The following is a 24,486-nucleotide window of genomic DNA, read 5'->3' as shown; positions in this document are numbered from 1 at the left end:
GCAGTGACTTAAGTGTCTGGATTGATATCAGAGGGCACAAATACTTCTTGTGTGCCTCCCAAACACTGATTCATACACTTAGGTCTTCCCATTAGCACCAGGAGGCATGGTTCCTGCTCCCATCTTCTGAGATTGCTGAGAGGTTGCTCTGCCTTCTTTCCTCTGTCCCACCAGTTAGCAAATGTAGCATCTACCCTCCCCTGTTGAAAAAGTTTATTTGCGTTTATTCTGCTGGGATGTACCTTTAATATATGTATATATATATATATATATATGTATTTGTAGCACACTGTCACTTAAACAGAAGAGGTAATACAAGCACAAGAACATAAATGAGGTTAGCTTGTCTTCCCTCATCTGCATGTACTGCCCTGATGGAAGGAAATCATTGCATCAGTTTCCCTTGATATATGACTTTTTCTTCATTCTAGCAGAGAGACGTTCTCAGATGAAGTCTTGCTACTTTTGACACAGGAGTGGTTTTGAGTAGACAAAAATGTTGTTAAGCATGAAGAGTCGTGGGGCATGGGAAAATCGGAAGAGTGAAAAATGGAACAGGAGAGACTATTTGGAGTAAATATACTGAACTTTAAATCACCAGAGGTTTTACAGTACAGTGCTAAAATAGAAGAGTCAGCAGGTTGTATTGCAAATTCTTATATTGAGCCATACTTCAGGGAAAGCTTCTATTCTCAAAATACTGAGGAATCACATCCATTATTAAATCTTGAAAAAATATAAATTGACAATCTCAACAAAGTACTTGAATATTATATATACATTGTTGAATTCATAGATGTATATTCCACTGCCTTATATGTGCCACAGTAGTTCATTCACCTTTGGAGAACTGCAATTAAATTTGTGATCTGAGACTGCCTGAATGCTGAGGTAGTTCGTAGTGGTAGGTGATGCTGATACTAGCAGTTAGGTGTGATTTTACTGCATCTAATCTTTGCATTTCCAAAAATTTAGACAAGTTTCTGTTTAGTTGGAATGCATGTATTCCCGGTCCATGTTTTCTAATCCACTAATGATCTGATTTAAAAAATAATATTCCTAAGCATCAAAGTCAAATATTTCACTGTTAATGAAAAAGTAATGAAATTATTTGTGATTTTTGCTATATTCATTCAATACTTGTCAGATTTCCAAACAACAAAGGAGTTCTGAAGATTTCTACACAGACAAAAAGTGTTAACAAAAACTGAAAAAAGGTTCTTGGAAGTTCTCTGCTTGGGCACCCTTTTTGTTCTCAGTGTAGTGCATGGGGCTTAAGATAATATCCACACTTATTTAATATTAGAGATTCACAAGCAGCCTACTCTAAGTTTCCTCAGTCTGTTTCTGAAAACTTTTCTCCTGGAGGCTTCCTCTTTTCTTGTTCCTAGGTGGGAAATTTCATAGTATAAACACTGAAAGAACAATCACCTAGGTTTTTCTCTACCCTTTCAAAGAGGTTGGACACCACAGGAGGTGCAAGTAAACATAAACCACAGTTGCACTCGTAGCTCTAGAGCCATTGGGATATTTTACATTGAATGACCTTACTAAGGTGAGGACAAGAAGGAATCAGATAAACTTCTTGGAAGGGAAATTGAAGTTAAAGTACAAGGAAAAAAAAAATGTTATGAGGATAGTTAACCAGTAAAACAGAGTAATTGCGGGTAGTGTGGACCTGTGTCATAGGAAGGTTTTAGTAACTTCTGCAGGGACAGCTGGGTTATGCTACTTCAGTGCTGGGAAATAGAGTAGATGACCTTGTAAAGTAGGTGATCTCCTTGCACCTGGCATTGCTAGGATTTCTGGTTAACAAACTTGGTACAAAAATGGAAGAAATGTGGTAAGGGAGAAGTGAAAGGGCACAGGAGAGAGAAAGTTTTTAAGCATTTCTGATTCTGGCTATGTAAGTTCAGATGTCCACCATGTAGCCTTAAAGATCTGGAATTTCTGTCTGGATTCTAAAATAAACTTGCAGAAGTGTTGGAGTTGTATAGACTTCAAAACATAACTCAAAGCTTTTACAGTAAGACCTTGAAAGCCTCATCAGATATATAAAATCAAGATGATAATGCCCGTATGAGTTACTGCAGTAAAATTGAGTTGCCTTTCTCTTTTAATGTCATGAAAGGTGAACAGATTATTTCCTACCAATATGAACAGGGAATGAGATAATAAACCAACATAAAGTAAATTGCATAAAAATACATTAAGAAAAAATCAAAGCAAGAAAAGATTTTTTTTTTTCATTTCTGGCTGCAGGCTATATGCAAGTACCATAGTGATATAGTGCTTCAAATTATATTCAATGTGGCCGGTTAAAAAGGAAAATTTGAGTGGTCACAGTTTTTTTTTTTTTTTTTTTTTTTTTTAAAAAAAAAAAAAAGCCTCCAAACAATCTCATCAATGACAGTATTTTACTTCAGTTTTGAAGCAGGAGCTTAGATTCGATTTTGGTGTTGTCAAATTTAATGCTAGTATAAGGAATTTCAGTATCATCTTAAAGAAAGCAAATTGACTTTTAATTTGTGCAGTAGATCTGACATAACACGTCTGGCATTTTAAATGGCCAGTTGTAACCACTTGTGGTATCATTCAGCAAATCAATAAGAGTTTGCATTAATGGAGTTTAAACATCCAACAGGCATAAATATTCTTGTCACTGTGTAGATGGATTTGTCTGCCTGCTCTAGATCTTATTTTTCATATTTACTCAGGGCATAATTATAAACAAAATAATTTCTGTTATGATATTGTATTGTTATTTTTGTCTCTGTTCTTGGGGAAAATAAAACTTTCTGCTGATGCGTCCCATACATCACATGCTAAAAAACAACCCAACTGATTACCTTTGGTTTAAAAACTTCTCAGAAGGAAATTGCATAACAAGACTGAGAGCTCAAACATGTGAGTTTTGGCAGAGAGCTGCGGAAGAAAGCCCTGGCTATAGCAACCTCACAAGAAAAGAACTTGACATTTTGAAAAATTTTTATTGACCGGTGTGGACAGGGAACGGGAAGTCAGATCGCTCTCACAGGCAAGCTGCAGTCTCTTCCTTGCTGACCTTTAAATGCCACTTAGTGTCATCAGAAAATCAAGGAAATGCTAATAACAGGGCTTTGGGTAAGGCAGTTTTATATCAGGGATATCTTTTGAAAACAAACATAAGCTGACTTCCCTTTTTATAGGTACCTGTTTTTGTAAAATGGAATTCTCACAACAGTACTGTTATATTTTAATGGATTTTAATAAAGTTATATTATTTTATTACTATGATCTTCATTTTTTTCAAAAGCACCTGTAAGATGTGAGAGCTGCTCTTCATCCTTAAAAAGCAAGTAGTTTGCAACAGGCATTTTATAATTGCATTGTAGGGTGATGGTCTAGGAACACAGACTGGCCTCTGCTTTAGGCTCATCATCTGTCTTGAGTTCAGTGGGCTATGGGCTTTGATAGTCTCGTGGAAAGTTGAATTCTTTTGAAAATGGGATTGGTATGCCTAAGTCACCGGGTTACTCCAAGCCTTTGTGCTTCTGTGTTTTAAACAGTACTTTATTGACCATCCAAAAGGTCTTTGAAAGTTAATTCTCACTAGAAGAACTGGAAGGAAAACACTGAAACTAACCTGCTTATCCCAAAAGAGTCATATGCATTAAGAAAAAAGAAGGTCCTTTATATTTCAGAAGTTCAAGGAGCAGGAAGAAACTCCATGGCAAGTGTAACACTAAACAATGTATACATCAAGACATATAGTGGGTTCTGCATCTGCTCCTTGCTTGCTTCAACATCTGCTTCATGGAACTGAAATGGACTTTGGTCTGGGGTTGTAGTTTAGGACCTGTTCAAGACACTTGCTCAATTAGAGGCCAGGTTTACTGGTGACCTATCTATGTCCATCTGTGTTTGTTTGCTTCAGCGTAATATGAAAAAAAAAAAAAAAAAAAGAAGAGGAAACTGTTTATTTTCTTGCTAGTTTGCATTACTTAATTGTTGTTAGAATGGCAGGCAAAGTCCGTATTACCAGTGGTCTAGCAAAGACTATGATTTTACAAGTCGGGAGACATTTTGAAAAGCTCTTTATATAATTCATTGCCCTGATTGTTTTTTCTTTGTTCTTTTTTTTTTTTTTTTTTCTGCAATGCAAAACACACAGCTTGTAGGAGCCAAATCTGAATGGAACATTAACTGTAGCCTGTTGTTATCAAATGAAACAGGAGATATGGGCTGAATTCTTCAGACAGCTATATTGGCTGCAATGCTTGCACTTGAGTTTGGTTTTCCTCTCACCTATGCTGCTATAATTTGAGTAATCCCAGTGAAATAGGTCCACCGATAACAAATTAAAACAAGAATAATTGAGAGGGAGTTTGGGCAAATGACTTGTGCATATCAGTTCCCTGCAAGTTTACTTAGTTAATGTTGTATGCTCTTAATTGTTGCCTTACTAACCTGTCTAAAAGCTAAATCTCCAAAATCTGGTGATTTGCAAAGAAGCTGCAATACATCAAACTCAACCTAAAATATTTTAGAGCTGGGTAAGGTGTTGTCTATCTAGGTCAGGTTTACAACAAAAAATGAATCCAAACGAATGCCAAAAACACTTGTCAATGGTTCATGTCCAAAGATGTTGCTTTTTTTCTCTTAAAGATAATGAAAAGAACTCCACTCGTGGGAGACCTTGAAGATCTACCTCCAGTTAGACAGAGCTCTCACTGCTGAAGATGGGGTTTTCAAAACTACTTTGTAGTTTTTCTCAATCCATTCCCTTAGAAGATGTAGTATGTTTTTATTTTAGAGGAAAAGTCTCAACATTAACATTCTTGAAACACTCACTCAGTAAATAAAGGGTTTGATATAAAGTTTGGACTGGGTGATGAAAACATAGAGGAATTTCCAAGATTTTTTTTTTTTTCCTCTCAATAAAGTCTTTTTATTATAGACTATTTACAGTTTCATATTACTATTACATTTTTTTTTTCCTTGTGTATTCTCTTAGGAAATTTAAGCTTTAGAAAAATAGGTTAAAATGTTTAGTTATTCATGACTGTATTCCTTCATGGTGATCTGAAAGTGCCTGAAAAAGGAACCACAAGACCCTGAGTTAGAATTGAATGGGATATTAATTTAAATCTCAATACATCCTATGTTCTTATCAATACATTCTATTTGTAATGCTGGGAGGGAAGATTTAGGGTTATTAATTGTTTTTATATATCTGTAAATCTATGAACAAAAATTTTCAACCTTTTAATACAGTAAGGAAAATCAAAGAATTAAAACAGTCACCAAAGCATAGCCTGTAGAATAAACTTTAAAATTATTTTGTTTGGTCCTTTTGTTCGGTCCTTTTTTAAGTGTGTGGGAAAAAGGAGACTACTGTGTATTACACCATGTGAACCCAAACATTTCTTCAAGAGTGAACAAAGTTTATTTAATAGAACCAGGTACAATATGCACTGAGATCAACTTAAAACTTACTAGGTTTTACATTAGGTCATTATTATTCCCATTGTCTGAGATGTAGGAGCAATTGTGTAATCTTTTTAAGGTTAGACCAGGTCTTTTAAACCGTGCCTTCAAATTAGAGCTTTTTTGTTCATTTGCTAGAAAAGTAAAAATACTGACTAGTCAGTTCAAATAAATTAGTCATGAAAAAGATGTGGCAAATACTGCTCTAATCCTTTAGTAAAACTACAGGTGATCAGAGGAGGCTGGTACTATGCATTGTTTGTGCTAAATATTGTGAAGTCTGTGCAGTGTGCAAAGTAAAAGATAACCAAAAAGTCCAGCTAATAGTTTTAAGTGAGTGGTAGTTATCACATGCAGGTCAGGACACAAAACAATTTGTTATCTGGATTACCATTTTCAGTTGCTTTCATAGGAGTCTACAAAACATTGACCCTTACAATGCAGTCAGGAACCTGTATTATATGTGTATTTTTTTGAGATGCTATATATTTTAGCTCTTCATGCTTCATGAGTGCTTCCTCAACAGTGCTCAAATTAAATGAATTGTCTTTTTAAGTTAGATGCCCCATGTTTTTATTTTTTATCTAAGATTGCTCTTGACACCTGTAGAAAGGAATTATCCTACTGTCTCATGCATATCCACACAATAGTGAATCAGTCATAAATTGAGGGAGAGCATCTCCACCACTGGAGAAATTAGGTTCAAAGAACAGCCTCTTTTATTTGGAAAGTGATGAGATTTGTGGTGGTCTTTAGTTTCCTGCTAGTATGTATTGTGTGGTCTTGGACAAAATTTCACCTGAGAGCTTGACATCCTGGATGGGTGAGTTTTGCACATGCAGCAGCATGTTCTGCTGTGATAAGAACAGCATTATCAACCATGGTCATCAACCTTCGCTTCCAGAGTAGATATCTCGCTCCAACTCATAGTGGATTGGTATCAGTAATGATTTCACAGAAGCCATTTCTGAGAAGAAACAACTGTCTCATAACTTAATTAAAAAGTAATGTTAGCATGGAAGCTTTGCTTAATATAAATAGCAAAAGGGACCTAACAGGTTTTGAGGGAAATGTATTTGCAAGATCATCATTAGCAGATTCAAAAATGCAAATAAATTGAATTTCAAGTGTCCAAACTAAAATAAAAACGCACATTTTCAAGTAATCATGTTTCCTAGTCCGTTTTTATTGGCGAATTTACTACTGTATGACTGTATGTATTTCTGATTGTATATTAATACAAAAATGTAGGAAGGTCTGGTTCAGAAATCAGTGAAATTTTTCCATTGATTTATTTAAGTTTTGAGCCTAAGTAATTTTTAATATTAAGGAATTAGTGAGATAGTTTCAGCTTCTCCTTTCATCTGGGCCTGTTTAAATCCAGAGTGATGCCTGTCAGTGGGACTTCTTTTGACCAGATTCATTGGTTGGTTTTAGCAGATTGTAAATACTTTTGCTTCATTGTTCATGTGAATTTGAAATAATTTTATGGTAGCAGAATTTTTCTTCTGTAAATCTGCAGAGAAGTCTCAGGTAAATCAAGCACATCGACAACAAATTGGACAAGCCTGGTATACAGCCAGCATCTGATTAATAGTGTGTTCTCACTTGAGAGTAAATCTTGCTTTCAGAAATGTGTACTACGTGTAATTTAAGCTTATATTTTAAATAGCAAACAGCAGTAGTGTTCCTGTCATTAGTATTGTTAAACAACATTAGGTGCTCATAGTGCCTTCTGATTTACTAATTCTGCCTGTAAGCTTTGTTCTAGTTGACCTTTAGAAGTGTCCAAAAGTTACAGTTTGCAATTCAGCAAGTTTGGCAGAGGAACGTACATGACTATTCATATCATTGTTTAAACGGTAACCAGATGTGTCTTGTTTTTCTTCGTTCTTTCCCATTGTTTTTAAAAAGTGATGTTAATCCAAGATGTTAATCCACTTACAGGGTTTTTCCACGGCACCAAACTCTCCTTCGGTGAATTCTCGTTCCAGTAGCCTTGGTCCATCGCTGTCCCTTGGTAACATCTCAGGAATGACAGCAAACCCAGAAGTGAAAAAGCGCAGAGCACCTCCTCCACCAGTTGTGACACCTCCGTTGCAGAACATGGAGATGAGCGGACAGGAAAAGACAGCAGTACAGGTAACTGAAACCACAGAAATCAGCTTCTTTGATGAATGTGCTGACTGCCCTCAGTTCATTCATCAGAGCTGCAGTCATTCACAGATCTGTTGGTTAGCCGCTAACTGCATCAGGTCTTCACAGCACTGAAACTATTAATCTTACCAAATAAAATTAGCAAAAGTTTTGGAGTTTGTACATATTTTATTGAGCTCTCTTGAGACCTCCCCAAGCTTTTCCCACTATCAAGAGTTCTTCTGAGAGAGAAAAGTTTTGTGAAGCATTATTATAATAAAAGAAGGAGGAGGAAGAAGAAGATAGAAAAGCTGGTAGTTAACACAGGAGGACTAGATAGCTTTATTGGCTTGTTTCCTGTGCTGGATACTAGAAGATCTACCCTGCTTTCCCAGTTGTGCCATGAGATTTGTTAAAGTGGTGTTCTGTTTTCCCTTTAAAAAGGTTCAATGTCAACAATCAGCTGAATTAAACACAAATTGAGACGAAAAACCTTTTTAAGGACCTAACCATCTGAAAAAAACGGAATTAAAGCAGAAAAGTGTTACTAAACATGCACAATCACATTAAGACTTCTGCTTCCACCATCAACAAAAGCGTTATAGTCTAAATGTAAACTTTAATAGTCACTGCATAAAACTAGATACGGATGTCAAATAAAATGCAAGGAACCAACTGACCTTAAAGGTCATTTAATGTGGACTCGTTCTATTTGCTTAGGGCTTGTCATATCTGTAGCAGATTTATTTTTGGAAAGTGAACTCTATTAGTCCAAAATGAAGTCAAGGAGGAATGTTTGAGGTCATTGTAGCTGATGAGGAGGAGTCTAGTGCTCAGTCTTACTCCCTGTCACTCTTCTGTTTACTTGCGTTAAACATACCTTCAGTGCCTTTTCCAATGAGGCATTGTGTAAGCAAAGTTGATGCATGAACTTTGTAGCAGATTATCAGCTTTCACTTTCCCATTCTTAAGACAGGCAAAAGCATGATGGGTGGGACATGACCGTGCTTCAACTTTCAAAATACAGATAGGTGCCATTGGTAGAACACTCATCTCTAGATGCAGCTCAAGAGAAACGATTACATTACTTTCCAATATTTGGTGCACCATTTTTTTTTAAAAAATCCTTTTGAAATTCCCACTGTAGTTAATGTGATGAGGTTTCTTGTGTCCCCTGGAGTTAAATGTTCAATGTGTTCAATAAAAATACTAAGTTTATACAAGTATAGTCATCACACACTGTGTTACTCTACCATTCTCTTAGGCTGATCTCCATCCATTGTGGCATTGACATTTTAAATTGTTTTAGACAAAAACAGTGAGAAGCTAAACTCTTATTAAACATTTTGGCATCAGCATTGTTGCAAATAGATGGAAGTGCTGGCTGTCTGAATCCATTAGAAAAAAAAAAAAAAGTGTTAATTTGTCAAAAGTAGCATAGAGTACAGTGGCAACTTCAGATTCTCATAGTCTAAAGGAAAAGCTGTTTTGATGAAAGGAAAGAGATGAAGGCTGCATCAGAGGATATTCCATAGCAAAACAAATTTTAGTCAATAGAAGTGTTTTGTGGAGCTGACAAAACTATTGAAGAGTACGGTATATAATGGGCACAGTTGCTAGAGTTAGCTTGCCTGCATTTGTTGGGTAAAGGAAGTCTTTCTGAAAATAGTTGCCCATGTCAAAATATTAAACAATTATTATGTGCTTCTGAAGCTCCCAGATTGAAAGTGGCTCACAGGCTGTGGTTCAAATGGGAATGAGTGGAGTTGAAATGAAGCAATCAAAAACTGAGGGAAGAGATTAGTTATTCTGTATTCTGTGGCAAGGTAGCAACAGGAATATTGTTTACATGAAAACCCAAACAGTTCTATTTTATCTACGTGCAGACTATCCAGTTTGCTGTGAAAATAGAGTAAAAAATCTCAGGGTGTAAGTTTATTTCTTTAGTTTATGGGAAAGAATTAGCACTGATTTTTTTTTTTTCAGGGAAGGACGTCAATTCCTTATTAATGGACTTCCTTCCATAAAAAGATAAGATGTTTGTTTAGAAAACTTTATTTATGTGCAACTGTTACTAACAGGAAGATCCTGCAAAAGTGGAACATGTTTATTTCCAGTGAAGCTAGCACATTAATAGAAAATTAAAACAGTAGTATTCTGAACTTTCAGAAGGACTTTTCTTTTTAAACTATCTCCTTCCATAAAGTTGCACAGAAAAGCAAATAATGGAGCTGTTGCGGATACACGTAATTTGACTTTCCAACCTAACAAACCCATTATTTTTAACCCATTGTTAAGCTCTAGGGCATTCTGTTTTCTTCACAGCATAGATAATGCTTTGGGAGTATACATGTAATCTCCCTACCTAGTAATTGTAATAAGAAATTTCTTTGTTTAGGAAAGGATGTTTAAACTTCTAAATTTACATTTTCTCTGCTTGTTTTTTTCCTGGTTAGGTGGATCATTGCAATGTAATTTTACCATAGTGCAACATTTGTTTCTTACAGTAATTTACCTCCTTGAGGGTAAGGCCCATGCAGTAACTTTAATTACTTTTTACTGCAGCATCATTAGTTTTCCTAGTCTGTTTCTAGTCTTCCTATTTCCATGTCTATTGAGAGGTAGTATTTCCTCTGTAACTGTATTCAATCTCTTCTAGCAAGTATTTATTTCAGTTTGGAGTGCAATTGAGCGATGTTTCAGGGTGTGCTGTGCATACGCGAAGTAGTTTACAAAGGAATGCAGAGTCAAAGAAAGGAGTTTACGGTTTTCTTCCCTGGAGACTTTTTCCCCCTTTTTGTAAACATCTCCTAGGTGATGCAATTTAGAATAATGAGATGCCCATTGAGAAAATATTTTTTAAAAGAGCAAGGTATGGTAGTAACATTTTATCTTAACACTGTTCAGATATCACTGTTTTACCATTAACAGTGTTCAGACGTATAGAGTAGAAAAGAATGTGGAGTGGTGGAGTGAGCAAAAAAAAAAAAAAAGGAAACTCTTTGCACTCTTTTGCAAATTGTTACAGAATTTTAAAGGATGTGCTAGCAAAATTTTGGGCCACCTTATTGTAGGCATATTAAAAACTGGGTTCCCAGGCCAAAAAGCGTGTGCTACATAGACAAAACACATAAGGGAACATCTGTATGAGTATTCCATTATAGAGCACATGGAGAGAAGCCACATATGAAGTCTGACAGAATTAAGCACATCTCAGGGGCTTATTCACTGGCCTCTCTTTAAGAGAAAAAGTGTGGTTTGGGTCATTTCTTGGAAGAATTGGAGAATTGAGTATTTAAGTCTTTTGGAGGTCAAGACTAATGTGCACTGGCAAATAAGTTTATGGGAATAATTACTTTTTATTTTCAGTGTGTATGGAAAAGTACAGAAATTAGAGTGAGGGGAGATGATAAATTAGGCCTCAGGGGCTTTCTATGAGCCTTTTCTATGAAATTGAGTGGTTTATTCAGAGTAAAATCATGAGGCTTTTTGGAGACAACATCAGAATTAGAAGAGGGCTCTTCAGTGCCTCCATCTTTTTAATAGCTCTAATGTCAACTCCAGAAGCCAGAAATGCAATTTGTAGACTGTGATAAAGGAGCCATGTGCTGTTTTAGCTGCTGTGATTTTCAGAACAGAAGCACTTTCATATAATATGTAGATGTAATGGGAGGCATCTGGGATTTGTTATTAGCCAGTCAAATTCCTGTACTGAATGAAGAATGGGGCAATATAGCAGACATAAATATTCTAGCATTTGTTTTGTAGTTTTTAATTTTAGTTGCAATATGGCAAGACAGTGGGTTCAATTTAAAATTGCATCTTTGCTCCTAGTGCAGGTGAAGAACTGGCCTCACGTTTTCAGAAGGCACCAAAAAATAATTTTTCATGTTTTTTCCATGTTGATATGATTTCCTGGATGTTGCTGCAAACAAATGTATGTGACATGCTGTGGAGTTTGCCTTGCTTCTTATGTACCTTTCTTCTCCATGTAGATCTCAGTTTGGATTGCTGAGGACAGTTGTTGACTCATCATTCTTGCTCGAGGCCATACCTTTAGAAGAGACCACTTGCCCACAGTGTTTTATCAAAGGTGATATTTTCTCACCAAGAATAGCTTATTGAAGAGGCTTGCTCTTGCGAATAAAAAGGAATATTGCAGCCAAAGAGAATCACAGGCTTACTCAGAGCATTTCTGGCAGGTTTTTGTTCTCCCTACCTCCAGTTTATTTTTGACCTTTTTTGTGTCAAAATGAGAAGATCAGCTTTAACGCGATAGTTTTAACATCAACAAATATAAGTGAGATTTTTGTATCTTCCCTGGAGAAAAAAAAGTACTCGTGTTAAAAATTTGCTAAATTTCTTGTATATTTGGAGTAGATACTTTCAAAATTTTCTGTACATCTTTTATTAAATTAAGAAAACTAAAAATATGCAAATGCAGAGGAAAAGTTATTTTTACCATCTTAGTTAAAAAATTCTACTGACAACCACACAAGGGTGTTTTGTTCTTCTTGTTGTTTTCTTTTTTTCTTTTTTTCTTTTAAAATGTTTCTGTACTCTTGTGGGAGACAGCAGCCTCCCGTGGCTTGTGTTCATCTGCTCCAGTGCATCTTGTGCTTCCAAGAGTTTATTTTCCACCACCACTCCATGAGAGAAGTGCCACTGAGCTGGCAGGCCCCTGGGTTAGGCATCCTAGGCTCTGAGTAGCATTGTCATGCCTATGGTAACGACACCTTTCTCATGGGAGAAGTTGTGCTACAGTACTACTTGTTGTCCTTTTATATATAAACCAATATAAACAGAATATATCAGTTAGTGAAAGGTGCGTCCCATCTGCTTTATGGAGCACATTAAGAGCGTGTCCGAAGGACAGGATATGCTAATGGAATTAAATGTGTTGAAAGCCATTGAATTTATGTCCATTTGCAGGCAACCCTGGAATACTCCAAATCACACTGCACATGGGAGTAAACATGTAGTGAAAACATACATGCTATTGATACTGCCAGTGAGAACCACAAAATAATGTTCAAGTAGTAAAAATAAAGGGAAGGCAGTGAAGGAAATATATGAATAAAATTCTGCTGAAATCATAATTAACATAGGAAATTTGTTCAAAGAATGGTAAAACCATACACTCACCTGGATTTCCAGAATCAGTCCCTGAATTTGCATTTCTCTAAAGTCCAGTGTACATGTGAGTATGCCACAGGGGTGAACTTGGGAGCCATTTGGAAATATGACTCATTATCTTCCTTAGAAGTAAAATATATTTAAAAGAGTGGCCAAGATTTTCAGAAATGGTTAGCTTTGCTGTCCATAATTAGGAAGCTGAGTTTGTAGCTTGACGTTTGCTGAACTTTTAAGATGTCAGAAGCTACGTCTGGTTGCTCAGCAACTCGGTATCTGGACACTGTGATTTTATTATCATATTATTCTTCACTATGCCACCTTCTGTCGGCAAAGAAGTTTAAATTGAGATTGTTAATAGAAAAACCTGAGCAAAGCAAGCGTTTCTGCCATTCGCGTCCACCCAGCATACTCTGATTTTTAGCAGATATCTTTCATGCTCATTTCCACTAAGTGATTACCGCTCTCCAGCCTTACATCTTCATTATCTAAGGGCACAAGATTTGTGGTGTGCTGACTGCAGGGATAATCTTGATTGGTATGAAATCACACTGTTACTGCTGTTCACATCAGGTTTTCAAAGTGACGTATTTCCATAGGGCTGCAAATTAGACCCTAGAGCAATGGATACCAATGCTGTAGGACAGTGAAGAGTAAAGTACATTCATAGTACGTGCAGCTCTTTTGGTAAAGAGGCCATCGTTTCAGCTCTCTGTTTGCCACATGGGTTAAAGTTTCTTGAATCTGCTTTGTCACTAGATGCTCTGTATCAGTTTGACATTTAAAATAATAATAATACTCCCTCAGTTGGCCTCACTTCTAAGAAACAGCTGAGTGCTTAGCAAAGAGCCTATATTTGTGTGGATGTTCCTACTTGTGTTTGTGCCTTTTTTTCTGACAGGTTTTCTTGGTCTGTCAGAAGCATCATTTTAAAGGAGAGTCATGATACCAGCAGGTATTGCAATTGTAGTGAAATTGAGGGATGGAATCACAACCGAACAAGAAAAACTACTGTGAATATCTGCAGAGCTGAGGCAGGTGTCTAAAACCTTCTCAGTTAGCATCTGCTGCAATGGTCTCTATCAGCACCCTGTTCTGACCAGTTTACTGTAATAGAATCATGGAATCATTAAGTTTTGAAAAGACCTCCAAGATCATCTGGTCACTCACTAAACCGTGTCCTTAAGCACCAGGTCCAACCTTTCCTTGAATACCCCCAGGGACTGTGACCTCATCACCTCCCTGGGCAACCCGTTCCGATGCCTGACCACTCTTCCTGAGTAGGTCAGGCATCCTGAAGCCTTCCTGAGCACTCTTTCCACCTCCTCCTTTGTGCATCTGCTCCAGTTCATTGCCGTGCAAACCCCACTCTTAACCAGAGCTCTGTGTCCCAAGGTGCAGAATTTCAGATCTGTTTAGATTTACCAAGCTGGTCAATCCTACTTTTGCACAAATGATTATACTCATGCATATCTGGGGGACGAGGAGAGCTTGTTTTTTTGTAATGCAGCAGAATAGGATTCTGCTGCGGGTATTTGCTTCCCTTTTAAATTCCATCTTTTTCTGTATTTCTACATAAAGTGAAAGGTAATGAGCAGTTCATGGTAGAGATCATCTGACAGTTGCATTCTTTGTTAATAAGGAGCCCATAATTCAACAAAAGGGTGGGTGGACTCAGATCAGTTATCTCCCTTCCATAGGTTACACCTAAGCCAGAAATGTCTGCTAGAAGTCAACAAGATATGAGTGCTTGTTTTTTTTATCATCTTTCAGAGAGGAAGGGAGGTTTCTTTTGACTCAGAGGTCTTCTGGGTGAGGTCTTCTCAACCTTTCTCTTATGACACATTTCCTTTCCCCTTAAGTGTTCTGTGAATGTGGTTGGGTTTTTTAGGTGGTGGTGGGTGGGGGGGTTCTGTGGTGAGGTTTTTTTTTCTGCTTTTTTATGGATTTTTGTGTGTATGTTTTTTGTTTTTGTTTTTTTTTTTTTTTTTTTTTTTGTATGTGGAGCATCCAGAAGTCTCCCTTGAGAATAACAGATACTTTTTCTCACATTCTGAGGAAGGATGCAATGAATCAGTTTCTGCTGCAGGAAAAAGCTGTTTTTCAAAATGTGTCCTTTAGTTCTACAAAATATTGCATCTTGTAGATCACTTCTCAATTTTCTGTAAGCTCCCTGAGGATATGAAAGCAAGATTTCTTCTAAAAGAGGAGGGAAAACACTTGACTTTTTAGTTTTTGTTTGTTTGTTTTTTAATTGTTGAATAAGAGGAATTTAGTGACTGGCTTTATACCCCTTTTTTGTTTGTTCTGGTATAGTTTTCTTTTTGTGTATTAAGAAGGCCTGAAATGTGAATGGTGCATGTTATTTTTAAAGATCCTTAGTCTTTGTTTATTAACACAGGACATCATGACTACTAGATCATAATCTTCAATGGTGTTAGCAGCAGACTTGATCGAACCCTCAGGCGATGTGTGTTATCTCTCAGCAATATTTTGTCATGAGGACAGGGATACTGAATCTTTGTTAAAGATGCTTTTTGCTCAGAAAAAAAAAAATCTTCAGGTGCCCAAGTTATGTAAGCATAAAGAAGAAATCCTCTTTTTATGTTAAGAGGTCAGCAGGTAGTCAAGGATGTATGAGATGTCCTGTCATGGTCTAAAAATAACCCTAACGTTACTTTCCAGAGTTCTTGAGGTTACAGTGGGATATAATACTAAAGATTATAGGTGGGTACAGCTCCTAAGAAAACTTGTTAAATCATTCTCTCTTCCTCATTTTTGTATTAGAGTTTGGATATTATTTTCTGTAGTGTACATTGTACTGCTGTGCAATGCCAGATCAAAAGGCTGGGGACGTGTGATGCAATTGGCATTAGTCAGTATCTTGATACAATCAAAGAGTAGCTGAGTCTCTCTCTTTCTGTCACTATAAGTAAATAGATAATTAAAAGGCTAACCCATTAGGAATGGAAATTGTATCTATTCCTCCGTATTTCACAGCAAATTCATGTAGAAACCCCTTATTTTGGATGTCATAGGCTGCAACTACTGTATGGTAGTTATGAAACATTCCATTAGGCTTTTACTGTTCCACTTGTTTTGGCACTTTTATTTAGTCATCCTGTCTGAAAATTTATTTAGAAGCTTATTAACTTCATTTATACATTTCCGTAAATGTTGAGAGTTTATGGATGTGACGGGCTCTTTTTCCTCTACTCAACAAGCAGGTGATATTCTGTCTTGGTAAGTGTGAAGTGATACACATTCTCACTGAATTCACTAGATCTTCTCATCACTACTAATTTGATAACCAGGCAACATGCCTCTTGTTAATACAGAATCAGTTGTCTTTGATTTCTATTCCCATCTTTGCTCTCTGTTTTGTGGTCCTAAGTGCAAAGGTTTGCATTTGCAGAATGAGGTCGTAAGTTTTGCCAGTAAATGATGTGAGCAATAATCACTTTCCAGGATGACCCCTAAAGCAACTTCCCTGGTATATGTGTTTCAACTTAGTATTGTAACTGCAGCATCAAAATGCCCTTCAGGAGGGTTATATTTTCAGGCACCCTGGGCTGCATCTCAAAATGGGGAGATGCAGGAGGGCAGCTCAAATTGCAGGTGGCTGGGATCTGTGTAGTTGATGTCCACTGCACTCGTTTTCCATGTGAAATCAGCATCAAATCCAAGTCAATGTCACGTATGCTCATTGATTTAAAGAGGAACACAAGACAAAAATGGACAAGTGGATAGTCACAATGTTTTGCCCTTTCAATTCTCCATCCCAAAAAACTGCACATGTAGCTTTGTGCTGTCATTTAGGTGTGCCTCTGTCTTTCAAGCTCACTGCCCTTTCCTCACAGCTGTGGCTTCTAAGACCAATCATCATCAGTTGTTACCAACTTAGGACAAATTTTTCTTCAAGAGAAAAGCAGATGAACTGTTTATTTTACTGAGGCTTGCTTGCTGTACTTTCTTTTGTCTTTCTGTGCTTGCTTATAAGACCTTTGAGGAATGGGCTGTTGGTACACTTCTTTCTTGTATAGTGATGGGTCTATTGTTTTGCTTAGCAAATTATGACATTTTTACCTCTCAGAAGATAGTAAGTTAGATAGATCTCTAACAGCGTGCTGCTTTCCTGGATCTATCTAGTTTTCCCAAAAGGATTAGGCAATATTTCTTTCTTTAAGATGAGTGTGTAAGCGTGGAACTTTTTTTAATGATTTTCAGTTAACTGACCTGTGTTGAAAAAGCCACATACATAAACTGTTGCCCTTCACAGATGTGAAATTCTGTGATGATATACTAAATTAAGTTTTATGGAAATAATGGTCTTTGTAACCAGTCATAAATCTGGAAAGTTTTATCTACTTAATATTTTCACTGGAGCTGAACCTGGCTAGTGCTATCCTGTTACAGAGTCCATTATTGAGATGTACCAGAACCAATTACTACAAACAATTGTGAGTAGTAAAGGAGGTCTGTGGCTCTTAAAATGCTCTATATTGAAGTAAATGACTATGAAATTAGAACACAGAACAATTAATTTCTAATTTGAAGGTGATTTGTTCATTTTTCCCTAAAGAGTTTTAAACATGACATTGAGTTAGTTGAGCGAGAGGTATCCAGACTTGTTCTTTTCATGTCTAACAAAACAATGCTCAGATGGCAAACATGAAACCAGCCGACAGAACATCAGATAATGTTTGCTGTGCAGTCTGGATGCTTAATTTAGCTAGACAAGTACACTCTAGTTTGGCTAATGATGCAGGCCCAAATTAAAATAAGAGAGAGAAAAGTGCATTCATGGCTTGAAGGCTTATCTTGCTGTCATACATAGAATGAATTTTAGAAAACATATCAAAGCCTCAAAAAAAGCTGCTAGCTAAAGGGAGTAAGTGGTACCTCTTCTAAAAAGAAAAACATCTCTGAAAAATTATTTCTGGTGTATGCATACTAAATCAAACAAACTTTATTTCTTTAAAAACAATTACGAAAGGCTAAAGGTAGATGATTTATGCACTGCGGTGACTACTTTCTAAATATCTTCAAAGAGTATCATTTAAGGATATATTACATTTTAATTATAACGCATAATTTTTCTCCATATCTCTAAAGAAATTCCATAGCTTGTGCAAATTGCTACCCAACCTCTTTAGAGCCCCTAATGTTCAACTTTGTTTTGCTGCACACTAATTTAGTAGCAGCATGTGTCCTATTTTAGAAATAAAATTTCAAAAAACATTTCAATATCTTTAGATTTTTATGTAAGCAGCTTACTGGCCAGTTTCTTCTGTGTCCCTATTTTTTCTAACTGGTAATTAATACACTTATTTTCTGTCTCCCTTGTTCCATAATATTGAACAGAGTAAGATTTCTCAGTGTGATGAATTAATTAAAAGGAATCATGACTTTCTCAGTCACAAAGTGACTAAGTACAGTTGATTTTTATTTTTTTTTTCTGAAGTTTGGTCAGAATGAATGAGGATATTATTGTAGAATTTCAGTGGAGGTTTTGTTGTTAGCCAGAAGGTGCAGCCTCTCAGAAGCACAAGGAGAAGTAATACTGACTCTACAGTGGCCATTGGAGAATCTGTCTTTACTCAGATAAAACACACAGTCAATTTATAGGTAATGTACCATTGGAACTTGAAATTTTAAAACTTGCTTTAAAGTCCTGTCTTTATTAGAAGGAGAATATTGGTTTTCTAGATTGGGAAAAGAAGTTGATTATGAAGAAGTCACTGCATAAAAGGAGTCCACTGTGTGGCTTTGTCACATTTTTAGAAATATTTTTGCAGCATTTTTCAGGAAAGGTCAGATGAGTCCAGAACTGATTTTAAGTTCTTACCTGCTTTAACTGAAGGGTGGATTGTGTGAAGTGCAGTTTGTTTCACACTCTGGTTTGGATTGGTCGATATTCGAGAAAGATAGGAAAAGAAGACCCAAAGAATTTTGTGAGACTTCTGCCATGGTCAACTTTCCTGTTGTTCTCTGCAAAGTAATCCAGTCCTGTCGTCTAACCTGTGTAGTAACAGGAGCCCAAGCAAACTGAGCTTGTTGGGTCTTTGTTTAACCACTTAACATGCATCATATAATAATCATGTAAGGGTACAAGATTTGTTTGTGGGAAGGCTTCTAATTTAGGATAGCAGTTAATAAAATACATCCCTTTATTTATTTATATTTTTTTTGCAAGAAAACATACAGCTTGAGAGTCCTTAGATTATATGCAAGAAAAATTCTTGGAAAAGTCTTTTCACCAACATCAATAACATTCCTGATCTTTTGCAATAATCCAGTTGCTTCTGGCTGTGAGTTCATGGATCACCTGCCAACTGTTTCTGCACAGATTATGCTACCTGCCTTGGGAATAATACCACAATTTACCATCTGGTGAGATCATGATAGTATCACTTGACCTCCACATGTGGTCTCCGTCAAGCACTTCATTGAAAACTGGCAAGACATCAGGGCCCGAACATACTGTTCTATGCAGCCCTGAATTTTGGCACGCTTGCAACATTTAGTAAGTAAACTTCATCTGGCTTGCAAGTCACAGACAAATAGGACAGGCTGATGTCATCGTAAGCTTTAACTCTCATTAAAGAGAAAGTATGTGTTGAGTAATTATTAGACTTTGTCGGGTAAGGTATTTAGGGGAAGTTAATAGACAGATAATTCTAAGCTGCAACGTTTCTAAAGAACTGGCATTCAGTAAGCAGTGAAAAATGACCCTAACACCTTGCTTAATTTAGAAACTGGATTTGTGTCACTCTTCAGATTTCACTTGCAACTCTACCTTTCTTATATCTTAAATTAGAAAGGTAAATATTTATATACTAGAAAAGTTAACTAAGTAAATGTATGCTGTGTAAATCAGGTTTAATTGCATTCTGGTCATTTTTTTAGCTAAATAAGAAAACAAGGAGAAACATCACAAATAGGTATAATCTAGTAAAAACTGCTCACTGCTTTCTAAAGCTTTTTTTTTTTTTTCATTTGAACTAATTCACAGTCAAACCATGAAAGTAATAAAAACAGAGAGAGGGGAATGCAAATCCAGTTCACCTGACTGTGTGACACTTCAGTTTTTCATCTCTTTGGTGAATGAACAGTGTAGGTCACCCAAAGATATGGACACGTCTTTCGGTTTGCTGTGTGCCCACCTTAAAGAGAACGTCAGAGCTCAGCAGACTGTCCCCGAGCCCTGCTCAGATGCGTGTTGCCACTTCCAGGCATGGATAGGAAGCAGAATGCCACGGTGGGTTTCTCAAACCAAGATCTGTGGCATAGCCCATTCATCATTTTGATTGATAAAAATCTTATACTTGTGAGGAGTGGCTTGATGTCAAGCTGTGTTATGCTACAGTCCGTAGTAATTAGTCTGATCTACACCATGATACCATTTTGCTATTCGACCGTCCGTTTGGTTTCTCAAGATCATGGAAGCAGGGCTTTCTGGCTGCCCTTTGTAAGCCCTGGAAGGATCTAGACTGAATGGAAATTTGCAGGGAGGAGCGGGAAATGATGACATGAAACTATCACTTGACTTACTGCCCAAAACAGGTTTCCCAGGCATTTTGTGTGCAGACAGAGAGGGCTTGTCCAAGGAAGGCAAATACTGCAAATAAATCCGGTGTGCTCTTTTCTAAATTGAGAAGAATTGTAAGGATGTTGCTTAGGATTTGGTGCTGTTCTAAGCACTAGAAATTCCCACTGATTTTCTCTACAGGAGAAAATTCTAAGTGTAAAGGAAAACCTAAAGCTCCACAGAGGTATGTAGTTTAGTGGCAGCAAAAAGGGTATGGTTTTCCCTGCTTCTGGTAAAACGTTTGTGTGATTGCAATCCACTTCCTGGCCCTAACATGTTAGATGTCATCCCATCCTTTTAGCAGAAAATTGGACAAAGGTTCAAACTAAATTTTGCAGGTCTTCAGCTGGCTTATGATGTTTCTCAGAGTTTTAGGGACAGAACAACAGACCGACTAGTCAAGCAGCCTGTAATCCTGAATGTGATACAGAGGAAGAAAAGATTATACATAAAATCCTCATGCCAGGGCCTTCCCTGAAGGCACTAGTGGCTGAAGGAGGTATGACAGACACCTATCAAATTCATTCATAAAGTTGCCAGAAGAAATATTAAGCTACAGTCCAACTGTGTATTTTAATCTCTAATTAACGCTCAATTGTTCTATTCAAATTTATTGCTCTAACTGAAAAGATAAGCACAAACATTAAAAGAAAATTTTGATATTTTTTTTTTTGGCCTTTTTTGTTTTACTTCACAGGCTATTTCCAGAAGAGAAATCAGTCTTAATATCAAATCAGTTTGTGGTAGTTTAAAATATGATTTTGAAGTGACTGAGGTTTTTGATTTTTTTGCCCTAAATGAAGACATAAATGAGGAGGATTACATTGTATTCAGAGAAACAGAGGAAGTCCAGTTCTCTGCCAAAACAAACATCCGCAGACTTGTGTAGTCTACATGTTTCAATGCATGTGAAAGTATTTGCTGCTGTAGAGTGACTTCCTTGAGTGGAAATAATATTCCAGCTAGTAATGAGATTTTGCAAAAGAAGGAAATCACAGCTATCTTAGTAATTTAACATCTCAAATTTGTTTATGGATAGTTTCCTGTCTGACACATTTAGCTGAAAAAGTTAAAGTGTTTAAAGAAGATTAGAATGACATTAATTTTTAACTGCCCTTGACCATGACATTTCACAAAGGGTGTGTTCAGTAAAAACAGACGGAAAAATGAGCTTGCCCCTTCACCTTGTAGTGGCTTTCTTCTGTCAACTGATTTAGCTTTCTGTCGCCAATCAACTGAGCATTCAAGGACATCCTTGACTTTTGTCTTCTTCATTTTATGAATAAAAAAAACACAAGAGCGTAGCAATTTTTGTAAAATCCAGTAGTGCTAACCTTTTTATCTGTTATTAATACTGAGCTGTTTTTGCAGCCAGAAAATCAGTTTTGGTAATGACCACTAAATTTCATTACAAAATCCTGTTTATTACCAGAATGGTATAATGTGAGAAATTTAATTTGAAATTAAACAGCATAAAAGTGGGCAAAATTATACAGTATTTCATGGCGTCTAATTAAAATGATAATGGTAAGGGTATTTTCAGAAGAGCAATACACCAATTATAAGCCTGACTTCCCAATTTAACACAGAGACTGAACACTTCCAGCAAAAAAGCAGCTCAGAATCTGAGGCCATGAGTATGGTGGGGGAGCAGCCATCACCTGAGCCAAACCATCATGTGTGCTGGTGCTGTGTTTTGGCAGCAGCTTGGGAATCTCCCCATGTAAACATGTGTTGTATGAGATTGACATGTCCAAGGTAGCACAAGACCTTGGGTCCAGTCAGTCCAAATGTCAGATGATCAATCTTGCTGTCATAGTATTCACTTCTTATCTTCATATGGTTTATTTCAAAATCTCCCTTTACTTCAACAATTCATTTGTGAGATCCAGGACTAGAAAATCAAGATGTACAGTACTGAAATGACCGAGCCAGAGAAGCTTCTTGCCAGTTTTTGAAATGTAGTCATTTCTATGCATTTTATCAAAATGACAAGTTTTTCAAAGAATATGCTCTTTCAAGCTGTTTCCATGTGCCAGTTTTTTAGTATCCATGTGTATGTTGCTTTTACAATATGTTGTTGCATTGCATGGCGTCCTAGTAGGCACTTTAAATATCCCACCACTCAAAAGCATTCTGCAACATAAAGACATGTTTTTGGGAAACATCAGACTTCTGTCTTTGAATGCCCAAAAACATACTCATGGGTTAGAAATTCAGTTTTTAATCTACGGTAATGGAGTAATACCCAATAAGGAAGCAAGCTAGAAGTTCAGTGCTGAATAGACAGTTTAATACAGTGGAGCTGACAGTGGTCAGCCTCATGAGTTGCTCATAAGCTCAGTTTCTTTGAGAGCTCACAGAATTTCCCTTTGTCAGTGTATGCCTAATGTCAGTGAAAAGCCTAATAATGTATGACCCGTTCAGGGAATATTAGACATATGAGTAAATGTTGTTTAAGACACATTAACGTTCAATTGGGACTTCTTGTGGTTTCTGGTGCTAGGCATGTTGAAGCATCTGTTACCCTGTGAAAATGCAGAATCAGCTGGATAGAGTAGCTTTTATATCATCAAGTTTAGTGGACAGATTTATGTCTCCGTTCTGCAGCTGAAAGATTTATCTCTCTGATTTTCCTAGAACAGCTCCTCTTGGATCAAAATATTTTCTTCTCAACTGCTTTAAATTATGTACAAAATCATAGCAAAAATATTTTTAAAAACTCTTAAGCCATAAATCTTACTAGCATACCAACCTACCACTTGTCTTTTGTACAATGCTGCAAAAGCTTCGGTTCAGTTACAGTTATATCAAGAGTTTAAAAGTGGTTAATAAAAGTATATTTTTATTTCCAGAGCTTATTGTGAAATGGCTCTTAATTATTTCAAGATCTCTTACAGTTTTGTGTGAGGGGACAAGAATTGGGATGGTCCCACACATAGTTTGGGGTGATGCTGTTATTCGTTTAGTTAAACGTTAACTCTGAAATTTTCTGTGGGTCATATTTAAACAATCCTGTAATTCAATAGGCATTCTGACCCCACACAGTATCATCACCAGCAGGTGTAATGAAATCTGGCTTGCTTAAATCAGTGTGTGTCTAGTCTGTGCTGGATGACAGAAACCAGTTTGTAGTTAGGGCATGCCTGTGATTGAATCCATGTGTGTTCTTTTTCCAGTCCTTTTTATTTGCTTCTAAAAATATTTTTTTTTTTTTTTACAAATAATCACTCACTGTTTCCCTGAACATGTTTTACATACAAATTAGACAGAAGTCACAAAAATACAAGCATTCTGAAAAACAATAAAAGATCCTGACATGTTGCATAAAAAAAGAGAAATGAACAAGAGAGTATGAGCTTAGTTCACACTATTTATGTCATTTACTATAAAATATTTGATTCTTATATGCTAAACCATCATGGGGCATCCTTTAAAAACAGTCCTTAATCCTGTTGCTGATAGAGTAAGTGTATCATCTGTAGCTGCAATGTTTAAGCAGAAAGAAAATAGCTTTAAGGGTCATTTTGATAAAAAGCAAACCCTGGAAAATTGTTAGGTTTTCAAGTTTCCATTTTTCCCGGTCTATGGTAAAAATGATAACAGTCAGAGTGAAAGGAAAAATCTGTTGCTCTAAGACAAACGTTTCTTGTTTTTTATAAAAGTATTAGGAAGAGTAGTTTGGATTTTGAAAGACAAGCTATGCACTTTTTTCAACACCTCAATCACATATTGACTAGGTCCACTGGTGGAGGAGGGCTTCTGTTAGAACAGTTTATATTTGTCTATCAATTGACAAAGCTTTCTCCAGTAGGTGTAGACACCAACTACGATACAGATACACACAGTTGTTCTAAGTAGCTCAAGGTGCTGTTTGCTTTTAATGCACAAATCCAGGAGGGTCTTTCCACGGCAGTTTTTAGGTTATTCTTCCCTCCTTGTGTCCTTAGTTGTGCTTCTAAGCTGGGATCACCCAGCTTTTTTCCAAGCTCTTTCTCAGCCCTGCAGAAAGTACGTCTCTCTTCTGTCTCCTGTTCGCCCCAGGTCTCTGTGTCCTAACACAGCAATTGTTGAAGATGATAAAATCTCCCTCAGCTATTCAATAAACGGACAAAGCATGTTGCTTGAAAGGCATAGAAAAGGTTCACAGAAAGCTT

The 24,486-nt window shown here is 36.7% G+C and overlaps 1 protein-coding gene across 7 annotated transcripts in view; it reads left to right on the top strand.

Annotated features, from left to right (window-relative positions):
- COBL (cordon-bleu WH2 repeat protein) overlaps positions 1–24,486 on the top strand; it is a 154,544-nt gene that overhangs the window by 73,846 nt on the left and 56,212 nt on the right. For all 7 annotated transcript variants that reach the window (XM_035317840.1, XM_035317844.1, XM_035317843.1 and 4 more), the window contains one exon: positions 7,417–7,611. In XM_035317840.1, coding sequence (XP_035173731.1) covers positions 7,417–7,611 — 195 coding nt within the window. The remainder of the gene's footprint in view (positions 1–7,416; positions 7,612–24,486) is intronic.

Source organism: Oxyura jamaicensis, chromosome 2 (assembly GCF_011077185.1).
Source record: "Oxyura jamaicensis isolate SHBP4307 breed ruddy duck chromosome 2, BPBGC_Ojam_1.0, whole genome shotgun sequence".
Classification (NCBI taxonomy): domain Eukaryota; kingdom Metazoa; phylum Chordata; class Aves; order Anseriformes; family Anatidae; genus Oxyura; species Oxyura jamaicensis.
The sequence above is the reverse complement of the archived record's forward strand: the minus strand, read 5'-3'. Positions and strand labels throughout refer to the sequence as shown.